This window comes from Vipera ursinii, assembly GCF_947247035.1.
Source record: "Vipera ursinii genome assembly, chromosome: 5".
In the NCBI taxonomy this organism is placed as follows: Eukaryota; Metazoa; Chordata; class Lepidosauria; order Squamata; family Viperidae; genus Vipera; species Vipera ursinii.
In genome coordinates this window covers 54,100,442-54,121,818 of record NC_139518.1, presented here as the reverse complement: position 1 = coordinate 54,121,818, position 21,377 = coordinate 54,100,442, and the positions used below count along the sequence as shown (strand labels likewise).

The 21,377-nt window shown below is 41.0% G+C and overlaps 1 protein-coding gene across 4 annotated transcripts in view; it reads left to right on the top strand.

Annotated features, from left to right (window-relative positions):
- ABLIM1 (actin binding LIM protein 1) overlaps positions 1-21,377 on the top strand; it is a 210,153-nt gene that overhangs the window by 133,240 nt on the left and 55,536 nt on the right. For all 4 annotated transcript variants that reach the window (XM_083364404.1, XM_083364406.1, XM_083364405.1 and 1 more), the window contains 2 exons: positions 11,813-11,900; positions 13,398-13,456. In XM_083364404.1, coding sequence (XP_083220530.1) covers positions 11,813-11,900; positions 13,398-13,456 — 147 coding nt within the window. The remainder of the gene's footprint in view (positions 1-11,812; positions 11,901-13,397; positions 13,457-21,377) is intronic.

Here is a 21,377-nt window from a genome sequence, read left to right as displayed (position 1 = left end):
CTTAGTTTTAATAAATGTGTAAAGGATTCTACTGCAGGGGTGTCAAACTCAATTTCATTGAGGGCCGCATCAGCATTGTGGTTGCCCTTAGGGGGCCGGGTGGGTATGGCCAGGGTGGGCGTGGCCTACTGGGTGGGCGTGGCTAGAGTGCATATGGCCTACTGGGTGGGCGTGGCCAGCTCTACATCATTCGCATCAAGGGTGCCTATGGGGGCCTGGGCAGGATTGGGACAGATCTGAGGGTCTCTAGCAGAAGGAGGGTCTCTGGGCCAGGACCAAGGCAGTGGGGGCCATTCCCTCACTGTTTCCAGGATGGCTTCGCGGGCCGCATGAAACCACTTTGCGGGCCGGATCCGGCCCCCGGGCCTTGTGTTTGACATGTCTGTTCTACTGTCTCACAATCTTTATAGTGCTGCATATCCATCTGCAGGAGACAAGGTGGGAGACTGAATGACAAAACCTGGCAAGCAAATCATTAAGCAAGCCACAAGACATGTGTAATCTCACAATGCAAATACAAAAGTGCATTGTATTCATGTATTCATCCTTTCCACATCTTTGAAGTTTTGACTAGCTGCTTATGCAGTGCAGAGAATTCTGGGAGAATACATGAAAACAGGTCTGTAATTGTCCCAGCTACCCATTCATTAAGAAGATCAATGGGGGGAGGGTCTATTGCTTGAGGGCCCTTTAATTTACTTGCATAAGTTCAGTCACACATTTTTTTCTGACTGGTGTTATCACTGTATTTATTTACAAACACTTTTAAACACTATGCTACACTAAATATAACTCTCTTTGGAAAAATAAATACATTGCTTTACTTTTTATTTCATTAAATAATTCCATAATAAATTAGTCCTCTGGGCTTCCTTCAAAGAGGGACTGGCTTACACTGATAGTGCTATTTTGAAGCATACATAGCAATGACATTTCCACATGCAAGAAGCACATACTAGATATGAATTCTTTGCTGTTCAAGTAGAGAAAAAGGTGTGTAGGATGGCATCCAACAAGAATTTATAAGGAAGCTCAGTGTTGGGATATTGAAGGGTAGCAAGTGATAAACCAGTTTTTCAAAAGGGAAAAGTTTATACACCTGGGGAAAATTATACACTGCTCAGTTTGGTGACTTTTTGGGGAAAGCACAAATGACCAAACTCATAGAATAACAAACAAAGAGAAATGGCCACAGATTTTGCAATAATAAATCCTTCCTCGCCACCGTTCAAATATGGGGAAGGAGATGGCCATGTCAATATGGTATACTAGGATTTTCAAATGTCATCTTTTGGGATGAAATATTTTGATATTATATTTGGTGTGTGTCCCACTCATTTTATATCTGGCAAATTCATCAAAAGCTTATCTTATGAACTCTGTAGTTGCATAATGATTAGTACTTCCTTATCCATGTAGCATTTCATCATGCATTCCTCTTATTAAATTTTAATCCCAAGCATAGAAATAATAGAGGATACAGTGAGCCTTTTCTCATTGAACAACTCATGCCAAGTATTCTACTTGTTTTAATTTTTGCTGTTTGCCATTGATATATCCTCTCAACCCAAGTTTTAAATTTCTCTCCTGGGTTCATTTTCTTTAAAACTGCTAATAAGAAAGGTTATCCCAAGTTATCAAAGTCTCGTTCAGTATCTGAAAATGCCACTGCTATCTTTTGATATATTCTAATGCATTTATCTAAAAAAATGTACTGCCATCCTTAATTTTCTTCTTGAAATATAATCTGTTTAATCTGTTTGCGTTATTTCAGAAATATTGTATTTCTCCATTTAAATAAATTGTTATTATTATTTTTGGAACCATATTATTGGGCTATGATTTGCAACTGTGATTCAGAGAATATCTTCTTCCTTAATGGGTGATATGAACGCCTTGGATATTCAATACATGTCAATTCTGGGATGTTTAATGCTTTCCCTAATAAAATATCTAGTCCTTTCTTTTTGAATTTTGTAGTCTCTAGGCACATATCGTGGGACGCAGTGGCTCAGTGGGTTAGGACGCTGAGCTTGTCGATCAGATGGTCGGCAGTTTGGCGGGTCGAATCCCGAGTGCCGCATAACAGAGTGAGCGCCTGTTACTCATCCCAGCTTCTGCCAACCTAGCAGTTCGAAAGCATGTAAAAATGCAAGTAGAAAAATAGGGACCACTATGGTGGGAAGGTAACACCGTTCCGTGCGCCTTTGGTGTCTAGTCATGCCGGCCACGTGACCACGGAGACGTCCTCGGACAAGCGCTGGCTCTTCGGCTTTGAAACGGAGATGAGCACCGGCCCCTAGAGTTGGAAACAACTAGCACACATGTGCAGGGGAACCTTTACCCTTTACATTTAGGCACATATCAAAGCCATATATTGAAAGACTTTTGCGGAGAGCTTTCCCATTTTTTCTCGATGAAATGAGAAATGCTAGAACTACTTCTTGGATATACATACAAAAGAAATATATATGGACTCACCAGGAGAATTTGCCTTGGTTCTGTAAATTGTACCATGCTACGTTTTGTAGATCCAGTTGTTCAGGCTACCTAAATCATTAAAAAGAATCTAACGATACTTCATTTTTTTTCATAAACTGAAAGTGCAGATACTTTGTGAAAATTCCCAGAGACTTGCAGTATTTACTGGTCGATTGGCTGTACATTTGAATAGGAAATACATTTCTTTAGCATTATTTTTGATTGCTTATCAAACTTGCTGGAGTGGGGTTAATTAAAAGATTGGAACAGTACAAATAAAGCAAATGGGACTGGTAGAAAAAGATACAATATATCCTAATTCTTAGTAGGATTACTGCTAGCCAAACCTTTTGTCAAGTCAAGTCCTTACTTGGTTTTGAAATGAAGCAAATCTCAACAGCACCCCATTCCGGGGAGAGAACATTTTAAGATCGAAACATGACCTCCAATTTTAAAAAAGCATTCTGTATTTTGGTTCTTCTTGTTTTCAGGAAGTGAAGTCTTTGGGATGTTTTGTCTTCCAGCCCTTACTGTTTGTATTGTAAGAATTTTCTCATTTTGTTTCACAAAAATGAGCACACATTGGAAAAATGATAAAACTCACAAGGTATTAGTGAGAGGGAAGCAAAAGCAAGTGCTATCTCCAAATACATTTAGACAGTGCTACCAAGCTAAGTAGTAGTATACAATGATATGGCATTATAAAATATGGCATCCCAAAATCAAGACTTGTAACATGTTAAAAAGACAGAAGAAAAGAAAGAAGTTATCTATATAGCTTTTGGAAGTAGCTGAAATAACGTCTCTGTTAGATAACATTCCATGGTCATAAGCTCCTAAACAGCATAAAGCTAAGCTGTTTCTACTAGGTATATACTCCTCTCTAGAGCGTATTAAAACAAGAGCAAGGTATAAAGAAATAGGCTATCATCAAAGATATTAGACCCAGGTGTCAGTGTAATGATTTACTGCTGTGCAAAAAGAAACCATTTTGTGGTGAAAAAATAAGAGTGCAATCTTAAGTAGCTTCATGTTTCAGTAAAAGTAATCATTTTTGAAATGGTTGGATAGAATTATTAAAATAGAAGAAGTGAGCCCAGCTGTTCAGTTGTAATAGCATAAAAATGTATTTTTTGGCCAAAAGAAGAGACATGTTTGTAATTAGCCTCTCCTCCAGATCCATTGGCAGTGAAGTAGTCCTTGTCTGATAATGTGTATTTCTACATCCCAATGGCAGTTCTTTTGGAAAGAAGTACAGAATGAGATCAGAAGTATTAGAAAACTATGTTCTCTTACTCAGACAAAAGGACAAACATCTCTCACCATATACTTTCAAGAACATTTACAGCCTACAAGTAGAAATGAAAGCCAGGGAAAATACAAGTTCATATCTACACATTTACATATATGGATTCCTAAACTAGGACTGGGCATTTTCAATGCTTCATAGAACATCGAAAGAACATTCAAGATCACAATCGTATATATACTTGTGTTAGACACAAAAATAGTCACAAATTGAAATCCACTCTGTTTGTGTTACAAATAGAAAAGAAGTTTATTAGACTTCACAACAAAGTCTAAAAAGTAATGGTTTGCAAAGCGTGGTGGATTCAGGAAGGCAAACAATGCAGCCAAGCACTGAACCACACCCCAAATTCCAAAATCACATATTATTATACATCCTATCGCGACGCCCCATTCCCTCCCCCATGGCCCCATTGGCTTAGGCTTTGGAGGTCACAATCTATCAGAAGCGCCTAAACAGAATACATTATCTCTGCCCCTGTTTGCTTACATTATACTAATAAGATCCCTCCCCTACTATCCTGTTTCTAGAGGAAAGATGTCTCCCATGTTGTACACCTGCCAGGGTTACTAGGCACCAGAAGGTACTTAAAAACAATTCCTAGATAGTGACTCACATTTGGGCCCCATAGTAACTCCTGTTCTCCCCCTCCCTCCACTTGAGGCCTGTATTTTTCCCCATATTCTCAAAGCATCTACTCAAGCAATATATTATAAAATGATTATTATAAAATATAAAATATGATTACATGATAATACTAAAAGCATATATCTTTTTATTTTTAAACTTCCTCACTACTTCCAGTTATTTTCCACACTTGGGAGTAAATTATATTAAACCTCCTATGACCTATTTCCAAGTAGACGTGCATAGGATTTCATTATAACAATATCAGTGATTTTTAAAGGAATATATTCTTTAACTAATATGATTTGTAAACATAATTTTTTCATATAAACATTGGAGCCAATAATTAATTTGAATTTTTAACCAAAAAATTAAAAAAAAAACAATTTTTAAATTAAAAATTAATTTTAAATTTAAATATTTGCCAGATGGCCTGCTAAATCTACTTCTGACAATTTTAAGTACATTTCTGCAGGCCTGAATCTATGATTCTCCAATACTTTGCAAAACTATGTTTTTTTAAAAAATTAAAAACCCAAAGTTTTGGGATTGAATATTTCATAGATTTTCAGAAGCTGTAATGTTAGCTTAACTGGCATGTTAAGAAAACATCGTTTTTCCTGAAAGTAAGTCACTGATTCGGTGAATTATGTATTAACTGAGAAGAAATTAGCTTTCTGATATCTTACTATATCACTTTAATTTAATAAATTTTGTTATGTATGTTTGTGTGTCCTTCCTCTGTTCATGGTATGCAAATTTTGGCAGCTGTAAACACTGATATTTGTGCTATTTGGAAGCTGTCTTAATAAATTTAGACAACTTTCAGACACACTTGCTCTAATTTGCCTATAGAGTTATGAAGGCTTTATGGTAGAAGTAATTTTATCATTACTAATTCTGCTTAATTATCAGTATTAACTTTTTTTGTGAAAGAGCACAAACAGAAACACACTATTGTCTCCATTTATCAGTGATAATTGTGTAATTTAAAGTACATTTTAAAATCCCTGCAATCTAGAACATTTTCCCTCATCTAAAGCCCTCAAGTTATGTTATGATTCTGAAATATCCATAGTCCTTTCTTTAACTGATTTAGGGATTGCTATCATATTTTTAAAGGCAAACTATTTTAAAATAATGTCATGTTAATTCTCCATTACATTACATTATTCAACCGTTAACTAAGATGGCGGACGTGCGGGCGGATCTGTTTGAGTGAGCTCTGCAAGTCTCAGAAAATAGGTGTCCTAGGAGCCCCCCAGGGGTGCTTGCACCCTCTGGGTTGGGGGATAGTGAGTGCAATTGCTTAGGCAGCTGAAGGATGAAGGTTTTCGACTCCGTTAGCTGCCAGCTCTGCCGTTTTTTTCGACTGGAGGCTGGTGGCGCCTACCTGCTCCCTCGGGCGTTTTTCGGGCCGTTTTCGCGGGCCTGGTGGTTGCGGCGGCCGGCGGCTTCGGCAGCGGCGTCTTCGGCGGTGGCGGACCCGGCGTTCACGGGAGGTCCCTAGCTGCTGGCGGCCTTGGCGGAGGCGTTTCAGGCCGTTCCGGGCCGCTTCTGTGTCCGGCTCGGTCTTTCGCGGCTCTCCCTCGGCTGTGGCGACGGCGGCGTTGTTGGTATGTTCCGGAGACGACGGGGACGGCGGCGGCGGCGGCGTTCTCCGGGGCCGTTTTGGGCCTGCCTTTCCATCGACCGTTCGCTGGGCATCCTCGGCGGTTGTGGAGCCGGCCTTCGGATGGTCCCTCGCCTCTGTCGGTCCCGGTGGAGGCGTTTCGGGCCGTTCGGGCCGCTTCAGTGGTCGGCCTGGTCTCCCTCGGCTGTGGCGGCAGCGGCGTTCCTGGCTCGCTTGGATTGCGACGGGGATGGCGGCGGCGGCGGCGGCGGCGGCGGCGGCGTTGTGCCGGGGCCGCCTTAGGCCTCCCTCTCCACCGATTGTTTATTCTCGGCTCCATCAGCGTCCTGGCGGCGGCAGCAATGGCGGCGGCGTCTGCAACAACGCTCCGGTGGTGGCGGTGGCCCTGGTGGCTCAGCGGCGACGCTGTAATCAACTTATTGTTTCCTCTGCTTGCTTTGTTTTTTCTGGATGGCCTGGTACTCTTACTTCTGTTGGTGGCCTCGAGGGTCCCTGGGCTAGCCGGTTAATCCCGGTGGACCCCAGTGGAGCCCAATGGTCCTTTGAAAGATCTATATTTCCCGTGATACCAGTTGTGACTCTGGCTGGTGCCATTGGATTTGTGGACCCAAAAGAACTAGATAATTTGGAAGACCCCAATGACTGCAGAATTGGCCATGATCAACTTTTTCGAAGGACAGAGCAGCGAAGGATTTGGCCACCTAGTAGTGCAGACTTTGATGATGTAATATACGATTCCATCCCTGCCTTCGGACTGTTCTCTATTGCCATTCACATATCGGCCCCAAAGGTTTCAGAGTTCCCTGGGTACTGGCCACAGTGAGAGGGTGGCCTGAACTTCATCTGCTGCCCCTAGAGGTGAGAGCTCTAGGGGACATGCTGTACCCAGGATGGATGTTTCGGACCATTCCCCCCCTGGTATAGGCTTTCCAACCGTCGTGAGAGGGCGGTGGTTGGCCTGTCCTGGGGTGACACCCAGCTGAGTGGCAGCGGCTGGGTGGAGGCTCGGGACTTCTATTTGCTCTCTGTTTGGTTCCTCCTTAAATCAACTGATTATGGACTGCCTATATCTGGACTGCTTTATGCCTCGTTTTAGGTACTCCTCTACGGACTTGCTCGCCCTCAGGGGTGCTCCCCCTTCCTGGAGGCGGCCCGCCTTTCCAGCCGAGTATAATCTCGAGGAAGGTCCCATCTATTGGGATCCTGAGAGATGGCCGGGCACGGCTATGGGCCTCCGACGTAAACCTAATAGGAGGTCCTTGATCTGTTTTTTGTCAAAAATTTTTTGGGGGTTAGGGAGGAGGGAGGGTTCTTTTTTTGGTGGTTTGGACGAGGGGGGCAGTCCAACTACCTTTGTTCAGGCTAGTGCTGAGGCTGATCGCGGAGGGGAGGAGCGGGGGTCGGCTGCTTCTGGGGCTCCAGGGCCAGTCGTGGGATTGTCCATTCCCACGACGATAGGGAATGGCAGCAGGTGTAGGAACAGAGGGCCGTATCGGTCTCAGGGAAGGCCTCTCCGCTGTTTACAAGCGGTGAGGCACTCCGACCCTCTGGTTCCGCCCCGAGGTCCCGGGAGTGAGGATGAGCAGCCTCCTGAGCTCCGGCTGGTGTATTTGAATGCCAGGTCGGTCATTAATAAGGCTCCTCTCGTTCGAGACTTGGTCGAGGGTGAGCAGGCTGACCTGGCTTGCATCACGGAGACCTGGTTGGGCCCAGAGGGCGGTGTACCTCTGGTTGATCTTTGCCCACCAGGTTTCCGGGTGCTGCACCGGCCTCGGGCTCAAGGTAGGGGTGGGGGAGTGGCTGTTGTTGTGAGGGAGACCTTGTGTCCGCGGGAGGCCACCGTTCCCCAGACAGTCGGGTGTGAGTCTCTCTTTTTGAGATGCGGCCCTGGTGCGCAGTTGGGCTTGCTGCTGGTGTACCTTTCGCCTAGTCACGCAGCAGCAGCCCTGCCTGAGCTGCTTGATGTCCTCTCTGGGCTGGTGGTTGAGTTCCCGAAACTTATAGTTTTGGGGGACTTCAACCTACCATCGCTGGGAGGATCATCTGAGTTGGCTCGGGAGTTCATGGCTTCCATGACGGCCATGGACCTGACGCAAGTAATTACGGGACCGACTCATGAAGGAGGCCACACCCTTGACCTTGTTTTCTTGTCTGGACGGTGGTTAGATGATCTTGGTGGGGGCTCTCCAATTATTATGCCCCTGTCATGGACCGATCATCATCTCCTGCGGCTGGTCTTCCGTTTTGCCACCCCCCGCCGTGGGGGTTTGGAACCACTCAAATGGTACCGCCCCAGACGCTTAATGGATCCTCAGAGGTTCCAGGCGGCGCTGGGGTCCCCACCTGCCTCCCTCGCTCACAGCTCGGCCGAGGCCTTAGTGGAAGCCTGGGAAAGGACGGCCACTGAGGCCCTTGACCGAGTTGTACCCTTGCGGCCCCTGACCCGGTGCAGATCCCGTCGGGCTCCATGGTTTTCTGCGGAGCTCCGGGAGATGAAGCGTCGGAGACGGGGCCTAGAGAGCGGTTGGAGGGCCAGCCGATCCGAACCCGACCGATTGCGACTAAGAGCCTATATTAGGTCTTATCTCGCTGCAATTAGGGAGGCGAGGTCCAACCACTTCGCCACCCTTATTGCGTCCGCAGATAATCGCCCGGCTGCCCTGTTTAGGGTGACTCGCTCCCTCCTAAATCAGGAGGTGAGGGAGGATCCCTTGCAGGGACGTGCCGAGGAGTTTAACCAACATCTGTCGGACAAAATCGCTCGGATTCGGACCGGTTTGGATTCTGACTGGGCAGAGTCTGACGATCAGGACACGGGTGGTCTTGTCGATATCATCTGGGAGGAGTTTGATTCTGTGACTCCGGAGGAAGTGGACAGGATCATGGGGAGGCTGAGCACCACCACATGTTTACTGGACCCGTGCCCTTCCTGGCTGGTTTATGCAGCCCGGGAGAGGACACGCAGCTGGTTCCAGGCAGTTATATCGGCTTCTTTGAGTGAGGGTATCTTCCCCGCCGTCTTGAAGGAGGCGGTGGTGAGGCCTCTCCTCAAGAAGCCTGCCTTGGACCCAGCTGTATTGAACAACTTTCGTCCTGTCTCCAACCTTCGCTTTCTTGCGAAGGTTGTTGAGAGTGTGGTGGCGCATCAGCTCCCTCTGGTCCTGGATGAAGCGGATTATCTAGACCCGTACCAATCGGGTTTCAGGCCCGGGCACAGCACGGAGACGGCATTGGTCGCGCTGGTGAATGATCTCTGGAGGGCTCGGGACAGGGGGCATTCCTCTGTCTTAGTCCTATTAGACCTCTCGGCGGCTTTCGATACCATCGACCATGGTATCTTGCTGCGGCGTCTCAGGGGACGGAGTGGGAGGCACAGTTTTACAGTGGTTCTCCTCCTATCTCTTGGGACGTTCGCAGTCGGTGTTGGCAGGGGGGCAGAGGTCGACCGCGAGGTCTCTCATTTGTGGAGTTCCTCAGGGGTCGGTCCTCTCGCCTCTCCTGTTCAACATCTACATGAAGCCGCTGGGTGAGATCATTCGTGGCTTTGGAGTTGGGTATCATCAGTATGCTGATGATACCCAACTTTTCTTTTCGACCCCAAACCACCCCAGTGATGCCCTCAACGTGATGTCCCGTTGCCTGGAGGCGGTTCGGGTCTGGATGGGGAGGAACAGACTCCAGCTCAACCCCGACAAGACTGAGTGGCTTTGCATACCTTCATCCCGGGTTTACTCGGACATTCCATCTCTAGCTATGGGGGGTGAATCATTACCCCCCGTAGATAGGGCTCGCAACTTGGGGGTCCTCCTAGATTCACGGCTCACCTTGGAAGATCATATAGGAGCCGTGACTAGGGGGGCCTTCGCACAGGTTCGCCTGGTGCGTCAGTTGCGGCCCTATCTTAGCCGGGATGATCTATGCACAGTCACTCATGCGCTCGTGTCCTCTCGTCTGGACTACTGCAACGCTCTCTACATGGGGCTGCCCTTGAGGACCACTCGGAAGCTCCAACTGGTACAGAATGCAGCCGCGAGAGTGGTGTTGGGAGTCTCCCGATACTCCCACGTTACACCTCTGCTCCGTGAGCTGCATTGGTTGCCAGTTGCCTTCCGGGTGAGATTCAAGGTACTGGTAACGGTATTCAAAGCACTCCATGGCATGGGGCCGGAGTACCTCAGGGAACATCTGCTGCCGGCATCAAGCTCCCTGCGCCCTGTGCGTTCCCACAGAGAGGGCCTCCTCAGGGTGCCACCGATCAGAGAATGTCGATTGGTGGCCCCCAGGGGGAGATCCTTCTCTGTGGGCGCTCCGGAGCTGTGGAATCAGCTACCGGTAGAGCTCCGGACGGCGCCCGATCTTCGCTCCTTTCGTCGCGATCTTAAGACATTTCTGTTTGTACAAGCCGGCCTAGCCTGAGGGGGAGTGTTGGGGTTGTTTTATCTCTCGCTTTTTAATTTTTCTGGGGGTTTTTAGCGTTGTATTTATATTGTTCTTAACTAGGGCTATTGTTTAATCCTGTTTTAATGTTTGTATTCGCTATTTTATTCTGCCCTGTGAACCGCCCTGAGTCCTCAGGGAGAAGGGCGGTATATAAGTGTTATTAAATTAAAATTAAATTAAATTTTTCTCAATTGTGAAAAATTGTGTGATCCAAGTATATGTATGTACCACTATTTTAGTAGGCTTTCTCAATGCTTATATCACTAGAAATAGAATGTAATTCTTAACAGTTACCATTGTTAAGGAGAGAAATCTCCTTACACATAAATTTGAGACAAAATTTTAGCTTAAGTTACAGTCACAGCTTATCATTAAAATTAATCCTGCAATTCCTTTTTATCTGACAGAGTCCTACATTTTTAAAGCCTTTATTTTTGTGCCCTAGTATGATTTTTTTTTACATTTAAAGCTTTTATCTTCATTTCAGAGGTAAGGGTATTTGATATGCAGATGAGTATAAACAGTAGTACAGGGTAATTTATATAAAAGGTATACATTCATCTTAAAATAATGAAAAGTAAGTAATTGTTGCCATTTACAGTATTAAAGAGCAATAGACTAAGTTTCATTGTATGTGATTGTAAGTTGGAACTTTGCCAGTTTCCATTCTGTCTGATTAGCACAGTTACAGAAGTAGAACAGTGTCACAATATCTTGATTCATGTGATAAAGATATTAATGAGAAATACCAAGATAAAAAGAGTTCTAATTAAAATTCAATAAAAAATAGCTATATGAGAAAAACACAGAACTTAAGCTGCAATCTGTATATAAAGACTGCCTTTTTAATTCAGAAATCTTGCTCTGCTTTTACCACTACCAAAAGCAATAGCATTCAGTGAGTGGTGAAAGTAAATAGAATAAAAATGCTAGGTCCATTTATCTATAAAGAAAAAATGCCTGCTTATTATATTTCACTAATAGCAGTGAAAATAAAAAAGGGGAAAGAGGCAATGAAAAAAAAATGCTATAACTAAACTATGGGCCTAAGAAAAAAATCACAGAAGAAAGAAATATGACATTACAAATTTGTATACATCACTAACGCATCTAACTGAAGAGACTGAAACTTGCCTTTTCAAAATGTGTAGTATGTTAGCTTTAGAAAAGTGCAGTTCGTTAAAAATCATAACTTATGAAAGGCCAAGCTAGGGTAGCCTCTTGGATAAGATTTTGAACCTGGAATGGTGCCATTTTTGTATAAATATTGGTGAAAGATACTGTAGATCTTACTGTATTCTCCACACTCATCTTTTCTGCAGGCAGGGGACAAGCATTACCATCCAAGTTGTGCACGATGCAGCAGATGCAACCAAATGTTCACAGAAGGAGAAGAAATGTATCTGCAAGGTATAGAAATTATATCTTGATATATGTAGGCAGAAGCTGCAGCTAATGCTGAATGCAGAAACATGGGCAGTTATAGCATGCCCCAACTTCCAGGTGCAATTCAAGATGTTGGTTATTACCTATATAGCCCTACATGGTATGGTTATTTTAGGAACTTACATAGTTTCTTATCATCCTGTACAAGTGGGCATCGTTGGCATGGTCCAGGTACCATCCATAAAACAGCAAGTTCTGATGGGACCTAGGAAGCTGACCTCTGTCACAGGACTTGCCCTCCATGTTAACAGGATCTTCAAGGCTGAACTGAGGTTATAATAGAACTGTTTTGCTTTCAGTGTCATGAACTAATCTCTGTGGATTTTCTTTCATCATTTTTTTCTGATTCTGACCAAATATAAAAATGTTGGTTTGCTTCAGTTCATATCCCTATCCAGGGGTGTTATTAGGAAATGATAAAATAGGGTTAAAGTATAAATCAATATAAAATTTCCTGAATCTTTTTTCTTTTCTTTTTTTTAAACCAAAAAGAAGAAGTACCAGAATTTACTGATGGAAAACAAGTTTTTTCTAGTGCTCTTTTGACTATAACATGTTTCCATTATTTATCAGCCACAAAAAAAGTGAAGGAGGGTTTTTTCTGAAAATTTAAACTTTTCTTAAAGTGATGCATTGCGAAGCTATATGATCTGAAAGCTTAAATACAGAAATTTCAGTTGGGTAGTCTGTTCACTGTAAACTTGCATTAGACTTATCTGTGTGCCAAATAACATAGAAATTTTTTGTCATATCTTCATGTTGAAGGAGAATCTTGGCTTCTGCCTTAATCTAGTCTAAACCTAAGTACTGCTCACAGAATTTTCCTTTTTTCCACATCTCTTTTTGCCTTGCATCCATGTATCTGCTTGGGCCTCCCAAATCTTTCTCATGAAATTTCAATCTTCTGAGCCAATTTAGAGTGCCCAAAAAGGTGCTGGGAAAGGGACATCTAATCTGCTAATAGATCCATGGAAGTGAGAGGAGAAAATGAGAAAAAAGATGTTTGTTTATTGAAAAGTTTATTCAGTATTAACATTTGATTTAATCTGATCTTTTTGGTGCTAAGTAATGGAAAAGTAGTGCACCTTTTTATTTTGATGCAGGGTGCTGTGACAGTTATTTTCGCAAGTTGAATCAATGTTGAAGGAAGGCCTTGGGAAAAGTAAATCTGCTGAAAGATTTACTATTTGCAGAAATAATTTTTGAGACATTGGTGCATTGACATTGCACCGTGTGCTGAATACTTGCTTCCGGGAATTGCTTCTACAATATGTGATTAATTGTACATAAACAAAATATTACAAAGCAGTTTGTAATATACAGTTTAAGTCTTCTGTTAAAAAGAAAACTGATCCAAGTCAAAACACTCCTGCAGAGGTTTTTCCAGTTAAAGAAGGTGGGAAGATTTCTTCAGAGCTGAATGAAATGTAATATGATCTAATTTGTTCTTTTCCACAATAGGTTCTACAGTTTGGCATCCCGACTGTAAACTGTCTACAAAGGGAGATGAAAAGCTAAGGGTAAGGAGTAATTTGCATTTTCTGATTTTTTTTAAACTATATGATGGTTTCTTTCACATAAAATATTACTATTTTGCAAATTTTAAAAAATCCTTTTTATAATTATTTTATTGTTGATCTTTTTCTTGTGTTTGGTCTTGAGTTGTAAATAAAATTTTAATTTTAATATGATTCCTTTAGAAATTGGAAATGTTTTTATAGCCTCAAGGATGTGATCCTGTTTATTTATTTAAAGTTAATATGACTCTAGGATAAGTCTCAGCAAAGAACAGATAATGCATAAGATCTCTGCCAATTTATGTGTTTTATCATTCTGAAACCCATTAAAGAAAAAGGAATCATGAATCATGAAAAGGAATTCATGATTATGCTATAAACTGACAATATAATCTGATATACTTATAGGCTTGCATACTCACAACTGATACAATACTCTTCCACATGTGGGGGTCCATCACAGAATATTGTTCAGGTTCTATGAAGAAAACAAAAGGAATAAAAAACATTCTGAGTTTCTGAAAAACAGTCATGTAACATTGTATGATATTTTGGCAAATGTTTATTGCCTTTCTAGAAAAACAGTATTCCAGTGTCCCAAAGAAGGCCTTGGAGAAAACTGTTGTGCATTTTATCATTGCTTTAATTCACCAGTGTCATTTCCCCCCCCCCTTTCTATACCTTTACATGATCATACAGTTCAGAAGTATATAACTTTCATCAAAACGTAAATTAACTTCCAAAATTTTCAGATTTCTGAGTAGTATATTCCATTCTTACTGATAATATCTGGATCTAATTTTTTTCTTCTATTGCTGAAATGAAGGAGATCCTAGAAAAGTTTCCACTGGCTAAAGGAAGGAGTAAACCTTATTTTCCATATTTTCCAAAAAGTTTTTTTATGCTATGTATTCTGGAAAAATGGGATTTTTTGAGGGAAGGGGCATAAAGAAAACATTATTTCCCTTTTTACTGGGATGGACAAACCATTATTTGTATTAATAAATGGGATGTTGTCCATAGTGTTTGTGTTCCAGACAAATACCTAAGTTTTGCATCATTATCTTCATTTGGCTTCATTTTTGTGGGTGGATGGGCCTTTGAGTCTGTGTTGATCTATTCATTAAATATCCTTTTTGGATATCATTAAAATTTGTAAGGCCAGGTTAAGTAGCCACAAAGACTGTGTTATTGATAAATAGTAAAGTCAGAAGTATGATTCCTTTAAAAGAATGATTCTTGTTAACTGCCTGAGTCTTGGGACGTGGGCAGGATATAAATGCTAATAAACAAACACATTTGTTGTAGGATTAGTTCATCTCTAAGTTGAAGATCCAAACATGCTGTTAGCCAGATTGTTTATGTTTTGTTATTAGTGTGGTAATAATTCTCAGGCTAATTGTTATTGACCTTTCAAAACCATTTAGCAAAATTCACGGTTTCCAAGGAAACTGCAGCTATTCCTTTCTTTCTCTCCTACATGAGCAAGTGCTTGTCTGGCTCAGTGTAAAAAGACATTTGCATCTAAAATGTAAACTATTTCTTGAGAAATGGTAGTTCCAAAAGTGTATAGCTTCACAGAGAATCAAAACTGTTCTCGTTGTATTTCCCCTGATAACCAAAATATATGCAACTAGAATTACTTGTTGAAATAGCTTCAGCAGTCATCAGTACATTATAGAGCATTTTGTCTACAGCGGATCTTGGACTGCATGCTTCTTATTATCGTGAGTTCCTGCTGGGTTAGATTTTAGGTGGAGTCCATAAAAGCAGTGATTATTTAAGATCTGTTCCTCTTGGGAGATTTGCATAGAAGGCTACAGATGCCAGAAAAAGCAAGAAATAAAGTAATCAGGTATAAAACTGTGCAGAATGTTAATTGCTTTCTAATACTCCCCTTAATCGTTTTTTTTTTCTTTTTTGAGGGGGTTGACTGTTTCTCTAACTGCTGTCATGTACCAAATATCACAATGATTATAAGGAGAAAATTTTTGTGGAGAGAGAGGAACTTCTCTTTTAATATATATGTTTAGGAAACCTTTTTGCTTTTTTCACTTTTCCTTCTTGTTTCTGTTTTATAACAGCATTCCTCATCTGATTTCTTTTATCCAAAGAGTTTGGTTCTTCGCAGGCCTTACTCTTCAGAGGTTTGCAATTGTGCTACTTCTTTCTGCACTCACATTTTCAGCTGCTACCCCCACTTCTTTCACTACCCTTACTTTTCACCTTTTTTTTTTAACCACATAAGGCACACATGATTTTGAATTTTCACAGGCAATGTCACTACTTGCTTCTAATGTATATGTTTACATAGATTGCAAAGAAAAAAGAATAAGGATGCTAAAGAAACTGCTTTGAGACACTATGATATTTATATAGTGATACCATGTTAATTCTTAAGGCAAAAAAGTATGAATGAAAATCATTTTACTTTTCATGTAAGTCATTCAAATGTTAATAGTCCTTTGAATTCTAGAAGATATCATCTTTAAAGAAAAATAAACTAGCAGATCATCTTTGGGCAGAAAAGACATTATTCAGTCCGTGTTTTGTACAAAGACATATGTAAATAGTTGTATCCCAGAGTTAATGATGAAACAGGCATTCCTACGCTTAAATATTTATATACTTATTTATTTACATATTTATTTAAGCATTGTTTCTCAAGCTAATCTCCATAGTTTATATTCCCAGTTTTCAAGGTTGACTTAATTTAGATACTCCCCACTTTGGTAATACTAGTAAGCAATGTATTTAGGCCCAACTAGTTGACAGTGTTTTATTAAAGTGTAGTAGATTTTGTGCACAACAAACAGTTCTGTATATTTGTTTGCAGTTATTTGTATTTTTGTGTAAGCATGATAGCACGGATAATATACGTATATGTAATGCATGCCCATTTTATTTGGTTGCTGTTCTGATCAAATATTTGACTGTAATTCAAATTGTTACTTATTGTAAAATACACTCTCAAAAGTTTTATATGTAATGGAGAACAAATTCACTGAGTGATGTCTTTAAAGGGTGTTTGCTGTTCTGTGATAAGTAGATGCAAGTTACTACTTCTTGAGATTGAATATTTATAGTTTCTTGATATTAATTTTCATCAACGTTTATAATCTTCTCTGGCAAAGATTCTCAATGTTTAATGTCTTATAAAAGTAACTTGAAAAGCTGAAGACATGGGTTTGCTAGCAGGCCTGGGAACCTCAGAGTAATATGGAGTTCATCAAGTGGTTTGTTTCATTATTGTCACAAAGGGTGGGGTTAAATGGGGTCATTAGTTTTGTATTTGGTGTTTAGTTTTGCAAGCTACCTGGAGTTGCTGTGAGTGGATTTGGCAGCCATATACATTTTCTTAATAAATAAAATTGACCAGAGTATCTTTTTACTGTTACTAGACCTAGAGCAGGGGTCTGCAACCTTGACAACTTTAAGACTTGTGGACTTTAGCTATGCTGGCTGAGGAATTCTGGGAGCTGAAGTCCACAAGTCTTAAAGTTGCCAAGGTTGCAGACCCCTGAATTAGAGAACATTTCATTTATTAAATTTCTGTCTGTCAAATAGCAAGACCAAGTCAGAGATGTGATGAAATATATATCATTTATGTAAAAACTTTTAACAGCCTTTCTTTTTTACTGATGAGAAGCAGTATTCTTTGACCATGTGTACTGAATAAGACATCACTTTGCTATTTAATACTTTATTCCTTCTTCTACCTTAGATGCCTTTTATTATTTCACTGCAGAATAGATTCTGGTTGTTGGGGGGAGGGGGAATGTATGAGTGAGGAGAAACAAAATAGATTGATGGTCAAGTAAAACACATGTATTATTTTTTTCATTGTGAATGCTGTCCTGAAGCCATCAAGAGGTGATGGATAAAATGACGGTTATATTAGCTGTAAGATTTTATTTTTTATACAGGTAGTCCTCTACTTACAACAATTTGTTTAGCACTGAGAAAAGTGACTGATGACTGTTTTTCACACATACAACCATTGCAGTATCCCCAGGGTCACATGATCTAAATTCAGAAGCTTGGCAACTGACTCATATTTATGACAATTATAGTATCTCAGGGTCATGTGATCACCTTTTGTGACCTTATGACAAGCAAAGGCAATGGGGACCCCAGATTCACTTAACAACAGTGTTACTAGCTTAACAACTAAGGTAGTGATTGATTGATTGATTGATTGATTGATTGATTAATTAATGTATTTTCTGCCCATTTTGCCACAATGTGATTTTTATTAGGACCTGGGCAGTCTTATCATTCTGTCATCAAAATAACCCGGTGCCAAATCCTATGTTAGGATTTCATCTTTTAAAAAATTACCTCAAAGGTGTTTTTTCAAAAGGCAACTGGGCTGTTTTTTGTTTGAGGAAGACATTTCATTTCTCATCCAAGAAGCTTCACTGGGTCTGGTTTTGGTTCTGTGGAATCTCCATGGAAATTTCATTTTTTTTTAAATTACAATTTAGGGTATGGAAATGTCCTAAAGTAAGTTAAAATTTAAAGAAGGCTAACGTTTTCTAGTTTTCACAAAGGTTAATTGGTAGAGGAAGAAAGGATGTATAGACTAAAGTCTCCCTGCTGTACAGGTAGTCCTGGAATTACAACAGTTCATTTAGTGAGCGTTCAAAGTTACAGAGATGCTTTAAAAAGTGCTTTATTATTGTTTTCCACATTTATGATCATTACAGCATCCCCACAAGTTACATGATCAGAATTCAGAAATTTGGCAGCTGACTCATATTTATAATGGAGTCATGTGATCACCTTTTGCAACCTCCTGACAAGCAAAATCAATGGGGAAGCCAGATTCAATTAACAACTGGGTTACTAACTTAACAACTGCAGTGATTCACTTAACAACTGTGGCAAGGAAGGTCTTAAAATGGGGCAAAAACTCACTTAGAAAATATCTCACTTAGCAATAGAAATTTTGGGCTCAATTGTGGTCGTTAATTTGAGGACTACCTGTACATCTTCATAATGATCTGTCATAGCCTAGCATTATGTACAAATGCAAACTATTTATATAAAAAAGATGCCATAAAATTGTTTCTGTAAACCAGTATCTCTCTAAAACAGGGATCCCCAACCCTGTTGGCCACTGGGCCCCGGAAATAGCTAACAAGCCCTGCCCCATTTGCACATGCACGGGGATGCTAGCACCACTGCCAGCGTCACGCAGGTGCCAGCAGCTCATTTGCACATGTGCACGTATGCCAGCATGCATGCTGTGGGCGCATGCAGCCCATTTGCACAAGCTTGCAGGTGCCAGTGTGCATGCCATGGGTGCGCACAGCCCACTTGTACATGTGCACGCATGTTAGCACCGCCATTGTGCACGCACCTGTTTGTGCACGTGCACGCGGGGCTGCATGTGCGCACATTTCCCTGCTGCTCCCTTTCCTTCCAGGCCGCCAAGCTGGAAATTTTGGGGAGCTCCACTCTAAAAAACAAAGTGACCTTGCTAATTTTACTCCAGAGTGAGTAGGCCCTAATGTTTTTGAGTTAAAAATAATAAAATTAGACAGGATTAAGAGGGCAATTTTCTTACGTTGTCTTGTGCTTAAAATCCCTTCAAACTCCCTCAGAAAGATTTTTGGTACCTCCTATTGTAGTCTTTGTGTCTTATAAAACCTGATATAGCCCTTGAGGTGATAGAAGTTGCACATTCTTCCTGTAAAAGAAAAAAAATTATCTAAAACGTAACTGTGTTCTAAGCATATACTTATCCATGTATGAGTCACATTCTTCCATATCTAAGAAGCTGTTCTTTGGGCCTGTTACATGGTAATTCTATATGAATGCAGTATGATTGCAAACACAAACCAAACTATTCCTTCTTCTCCAGCTGTTTTCACCATCTTGTATACTGAACACCATCAAAACGTTAAGGCAGGTACTGTAAACTGTGCTGGATCAATGTCTTTGTATCTGTTAGTAGTGCATCCACTTGGTTTGATGTTCAAGGAATTATTATTGATACAATGAACTTACCCTATTTAATTCTCCAGAGCATGACTTGAACATCTGCAGTTCAGAGATGGGCAGCATCACATCACTCTCACAGAAGGATGTGGATGGCTCCAGTGTTGCTTTGTTTTAATTTTTTAAAGATTATCTGTGTAAATTACAATCCATGCATGGCAAAATCAGTGTCAGAGTAAAACAGAGGTGCTGCTTGTTGAGATATGAACCAGTTTTGCTTTTTATTAACAAAGGAGTTCCTTGGGTTAATGTTGAATATAAATATGCCAACTTTTAAATGCAACAATTAACACAAATGTGTCAGTGTGGTTTACTAATTTAGATATTGGATTAAAACTTGAGAAACCCAGATACGTGTTCGAGGCACCAGGTTAGAAGTCAGGAGATTGTCAGTTTTAGACATTGTATAAATATTAATCCAGTTAGGCGACTCTGAGCCAGTCACTCTCTCTTAGAAGAAGACAGTGGCAAACCACTGTTTAAATGTTACCAAGAAAATTGCATGGACTTGTCCTGGCAGTAGCTAGCACAGAAAATAGTGGGAGGAGGGGGCACAGAAGGGAAAAGAAGGCCTTGTATCCTGCCTTCCTTGAATTTCCCCATAGATCAGGGGTCCCCAACCTTTGAGGCTTGGTAGCCCAGCTTGAGGGGAGAAAAAGGGGAAATGGGCAACCTGCGAGTGCACGCAGCCCTTGGGTGAGTGGTGGGCCGGTGTACTTGCGCAGCTCTTCCACAAGTGGCTGGTACAGCATGCATACACACAATTGCCCACTGAGTCACCACTTGTGCAAAGTGAGCTGTGCGCGCGCACCAGCCAGCCACTCACACTGCCCAATTCCAAATGTGCAACAGCCTGGTAATAGGCCATGGCCCAGAGGTTGGGAAACTCTGCCATAGATGGTGGAATGTAGCTATAAAAATGAATTTATCCTAATATGTAAAAGAAATCTGAGAATTCTTTTTTATAAAAATGTAATATTGTGAAGAGAGAAACCATAATCATGACAACAAATGGAATAAATAAATAAAGTGTAAGGAAATACCCGTAACTCTCACTTAACTATCATTAGAAGTTACAATGGTGCTGAAAAAAAAGACTGTGACAGTGTCCCCTTGGCCTCATGATTAGAATTTGGTCTCCTAGCAACCAGTGCATATTTTTTGATGGTTGCATAGACTTGAGGTCATGTGATTGCCATTTATGAGCTTTCTAGGAGACTTCCAACAAGCAAAATGGGGAAACCAGATTCACTTGATGACTGCATGATTCGCTTAACAAGCACCATGATTCCCTTAACAACCATGAGGGAAAAGGTCATAAAATCTATCGCAACTAATTTCATAACCATGTTGCTTAGTGATGGAAATTCTGGTCCCAGTTGTGGTTGTAAGTTAAGGATCTACTTAATGGATAGCACAATTCAAGCCCTTATTTGTAGATCAGCAATTTAAGGAACATGGAACAATATTGACAGATTCTGTCCCAGTGTAGTCAGAACAAATGTACAATGCTCTTATGTTACATTTGAATCATTGGCATTTCATATTCATAATGTTGAACATTCTGTAATACTGATCTTAAGGTTGCAAGTTGAGGTATTCTTTCCTTGAATGGTATCTATTCTATATGCATATTTATTTTGGCAGCAGTCATATCTGACTCGAAGTAGTTGGATGTTCCTTACATTTAATCAAATTTATTTCACAATTAGTACCAATACAGTTGCAAAACTGATATAATTAAAAAAGAGTCAGAAAAGGTTTTGTTGCAGGGGAATGTGTCATTCATTGTATGGTAGACACTCCTCATGTGCTAGTGTTGCACCTATTAGGAAATAACTCAAACAAAACAAATTAATGCTTTTAAGTAAATGCATGTTTAAAAAATACAGAAACATTTTCCCCACAGGAAATAAAT